The sequence below is a fragment of the Salmo trutta genome, chromosome 32, assembly GCF_901001165.1.
Source record: "Salmo trutta chromosome 32, fSalTru1.1, whole genome shotgun sequence".
Classification (NCBI taxonomy): domain Eukaryota; kingdom Metazoa; phylum Chordata; class Actinopteri; order Salmoniformes; family Salmonidae; genus Salmo; species Salmo trutta.
The window spans coordinates 14,271,884-14,276,301 of NC_042988.1; the positions used below are offsets into that span (position 1 = coordinate 14,271,884).

Sequence of the window (4,418 nt, forward strand, 5' to 3'; positions counted from 1 at the left end):
GATCCGATAAGCAGTTAGCGGGGTGTGTTAGGTGATGCGTATCTCCGGATTAATTGACACACCTGTGTTTCATTCACATCATAGATAGTCAATCCTCATCATGATCAACTCATCAGAGATCCTTCAACACCGGGGCCACAGCTGGGCTGCTTGGGAAAGGTGTGGATGATCTTTAAAAGTATGCACAGCAATGTGAGTTGACTATGTGAGAGAAAGAGTGTGTGTCTCTCTGTCTGTGTGCGTGTGTGTGTGTGTGTGAGAGAGAGAGTGTGTGTGAAGGTATGAGACCTAATTATTGTGTATAAGTTTTGTAGTGGATACGTGTAGCTCTTATGTGAGAGAATGCTCTCTCTCTGTCACGGTCTGTTGGAGTACAGTGCTGTATTACCTTCCTTCCAGCATGTGTGGAGATTTACTTTGAGGCCCCGTACTAAGCTGTGATTTGGGACAGTTTACCTGATGACATGAAAGAGGGATTGAGTAACTCTAACTTATTACATAGTAACAAAGTCTGCTTGCATATGTGTATAACACTGGTAATACCTTTTTATAGGTTTATTCAATTTTATTTAAATGTATTTAAACTAACCCTAACCCTAACCCCAAATCCCATTGAACCCAAGGGAGCCCTGCACACAATCATACAAATTCACAATATTTACAATTCCAAAGCTTGCGGTGATCATTATTCCCATTAATTCCCTATCGATTGGAATCTCTATGTTAATGTATTTGTTATAGTCTTTATGTTAGGATTGTGTATATTATTTGGAGAGAAAGAGGGGACATTTTTTATAAAAATACAAATCTGGGTGACATGAAATAGGTGCAAATTCCAGTTGAAGCTTAGCTGTGAAAGTTATCTGTTTTCAAAGGCCAAGGAGCCCTGACCCACAGCCATTGTCAGTGAACTCTGTCTTCAGCCGAAGATCAAACAATACCTTCTATTTGAACAGGTGATCCAATTTTAGATAGAAGACCTCTTGGGACCTCTTTAGTCATTTAATGACAGCATTTCCATTGTTTTTGTTGAACGTTTCATTTGAAAGATTAGACCTAGCTATTAGGAAAGCAATTATTTTTAATTGTATAATTTTTTGGGGGTGTATAATGACTGCATTTAGTGTATCTAACATCCAAAATGAACATCAGATCAGGAAATAAGTGTTAGGTAAACATTTTCGATCCAGCTAATTGTCATCATTCAACTTCATGTCAATTAGGTGATGTAATTAGTGTGAACTTGTTTACCTTGGCAACAGTGGCTCTGTGTTTGGCACCTCTGAAGATGTTTTGATCATCTCCGAAGGGCTGTACCAGTTCGTCATCGGAATCGTTTCTTCTTCTTCTGCTTGACAACTATTAATTGAAAGACGAGCGATATTCTCAAATATTTGTGGGGTACGTGTTCAACTGAACGTTCAAGCTTTGGTTTTTTAATGTCATTTCCACACTTTGATGTCTGACCCATCACTTTGATTGAAATTTACAAAGCTAAAAGATGTCTTAACTTGTTCAAAGTAAACCTCAGACACCAAATCCATGCAGAGTGCAAGATGAAATGGAGAGTGGAAGCTGCTGCTATAATGTATGGGATTGGTGTGTTGAAGAGGATAAAGTGTACATTGTGGTTCTAAATGGACTTTGATTGAATGATACCATGGTGTGAAAATCTACCTGGAGATGGATCATGGGTCAGATTCACATTCCTGTCTCCATTTCTCTGAAGCCCAGCCCTCTCTCTCACACCCAGGAGTCAGTCTGGGCCCACTGTGAGTCATGTGACTGCTGAGGAAGGAGGGGGGAACAGCAGGATAGGAGAGAGAACCTCACCAGACTACGGTGAGACCCCCTTACCTGCTGAGTGCAGTCCTCTCTCGCCTCCCCAGCCATCACCTGCATCTCACCTGAGCTCCTCCTGAGTCTCCATGTCAACCTTCATCTTGGGTAGCCTTCTGGATCGAGAGTCAATGTATGGCTGATGACTGCAATTCATCCCTCAGAATTGATGGTGGACGATTCTGTGATTTCTTTCATTCTGGATCTGGTGATGTACTTCATTAACAGCCCTATTTGATTTCACTGTGGTAAAGAAGCCTCAAGACTTGACTCTGCTCCATCTTGTGCCAACCTCAACAAGAATGTTTACTCTGATGTTGTGAAGAGCTCCTGAGATACGTCCCATTGTTTTGGTATCAGACTGTCCCCTTTATACTAGTGGATTGACACTTAAGACTCTGGACTCCTCTAAGAGCTTTTGGATAATGTTTGGCCCTGGGCAGTTGGTCTCCACTCTTCTACCTGCGGTCTTCCACTCCTCTGCAGCTCACTTGTTCCCTGCGTTCCCCACCAGACTGGGCTCCCCTCCACAGATCCTGATCCCTGGGCCCCTGATCAGCTATGAGTCCCTGCGGAGTTACTTGCAACCAGAGCCCTGCAAAGAGGCTCTGTTCCTGGCCACACAGGCAGCTGGGATGGGGCAGTTCACGGCCAGCATGGGTGAGTTCCAACCAACAGTCTGCCTTAGAATGTCAGAATTACTGTAACTTTGGAGAGCACATGGATATTTACATTCATGTGTGACAATTTATTACAGATACGTGTTGGCTTATTAGTTGGTGGAATGTATTTTCTCATAGAGACTCACTGAGCACTGTCTAATGGCAGTGTAAATGTTTACAAAAGATTTTCCTAACAGCTCCTAACAAACAATCAATTATCAAGCACGGTTAAAGAGGGCCTAATGAACGGCGGCGCTAATTATCCAATCTAGAGCCATTAGTTCCTTGTCAACCGTTGGCGATTGTGTAATTGGCGGTTGTGCTGTGCTTTCCAGATGAACAGAGGCCAGTGAAGCAGCGTCGTGCGCGGGCCAACTACAGCAGCTGGCAGCTGGAAGAGCTGGAGAAGACCTTTGAGACCACCCAGTACCCTGACGTCTTCATGAGGGAAGCCCTGGCCCTCAGACTGGACCTCATCGAGGCCAGAGTGCAGGTACGGTCCCAACACCCTCTTCCTTCCAAACCATTTTCACTAATGCATGACCTCTGATTTCTAGAAGCCATCTTTGTTTCTATCAGCTTTCATGCCACAATGTTACTGTATTTTATATATATAAAAAAAATATTATTTGTTTATGAATACATCAAAAAACGGTTAAATCTAGTGGATACTGAAACATTTTTCGAAACTAATGTTTTGCATTGTAAGAGATTTCACTCTCATATTCTACATATTACATTGGTTCTATTTTCACCAGGTATGGTTTCAGAACCGCCGGGCTAAGATGCGGAGGCAGCTGAAGTTGCAGGGCCAGCTAGGAGAGCCATTTCCCAGGAAGGACAATGCTGAGGACACAACAACAGACAAACCCAACAAGAGCTTACTGGAGCTAGAGAGCTCTGACGGCGAGCACTGGGAGAGGAGGCAGGAGAAAGGAAGCTATCCCTGGACTAAAGTACCTCGTTCTGCTGTAGTGACCACCCCCATACAGGGTAAGATTCAGGGGCCAGCAAGGGAATGGGAGGGGATGGAGGGGCCCAGTCCAGAAGAGTTCCGCTGCTGTAGCATTGCCAAGCTGAGGGCCAAGGCCAGGGAGCACGAGGCTGAGATCCACAGCACTGTGGCCAGGTCAGGAGGAGGAGAGACATCAGCACTGCAGACACAAACACAGAACACTGATGACAGAGAGAGCAACTGATATGGCTCTTTCTCTCTGCATGGCTTTTGCAAACAGGTCCCTAAGACCTCATCATGGTTGAGGCAACTTGCCTAAATACCCCATCCTTGGTTTTATTCATTCTGTTATTCAATGAGGATATGAACTAACATTTACAAAAGGTGCTGATTTTTTGTTTAATATTCTATAAATGTATTGTGTTTTGAAATGCCATTATTTTTCTGTACTGGACATCTTTTTCTATCAACAATCACGCTAAACGTGTATTTTAAATGCTCAGACTAGGAAGAGGTGAATATATAGTATATCCATAGTAACATCTTAGAAATGTATAGTATAAACATCTTCTAAATGTATAGTATATCCACAGCAACATCTTATAAATATATAGTATATCCACAGTAACATCTTATAAATATATAGTATATCCACAGGAACATATTTTAAATAAATAGTATAGCCATAGTAACATCTTATAAATATATAGTATATCCATAGTAACATCCTATAAATATATAGTATATCCATAACAACATCTTATAAATATATAGTATATCCATAGTAACATCCTATAAATATATAGTATATCCATAGTAACATCTTTTAAATATATAGTATATCCATAGTAACATCTTGACATTTCATCCTTAATGTTTCTTTTCACTTTGGCTGAAGAATTTCAGTTTCTATCATGAATTATCTTGAACACATGAAACAAAGATGACATTGTTATCGTTTC

The 4,418-nt window shown here is 41.6% G+C and overlaps 1 protein-coding gene across 1 annotated transcript; it reads left to right on the plus strand.

The window, feature by feature from the left end:
• Nucleotides 1-2,228: 2,228 nt before the first annotated feature.
• Nucleotides 2,229-3,817, plus strand: LOC115170611 (paired mesoderm homeobox protein 2). Its single transcript, XM_029726867.1, has 3 exons — nucleotides 2,229-2,499; nucleotides 2,837-2,994; nucleotides 3,260-3,817. The coding sequence occupies exons 1-3, from the start codon at nucleotides 2,265-2,267 to the stop codon at nucleotides 3,698-3,700; spliced, it is 834 nt and encodes a 277-aa protein (XP_029582727.1). The 5' UTR covers nucleotides 2,229-2,264; the 3' UTR covers nucleotides 3,701-3,817.
• The last annotated feature ends 601 nt before the right edge of the window (nucleotides 3,818-4,418 follow it).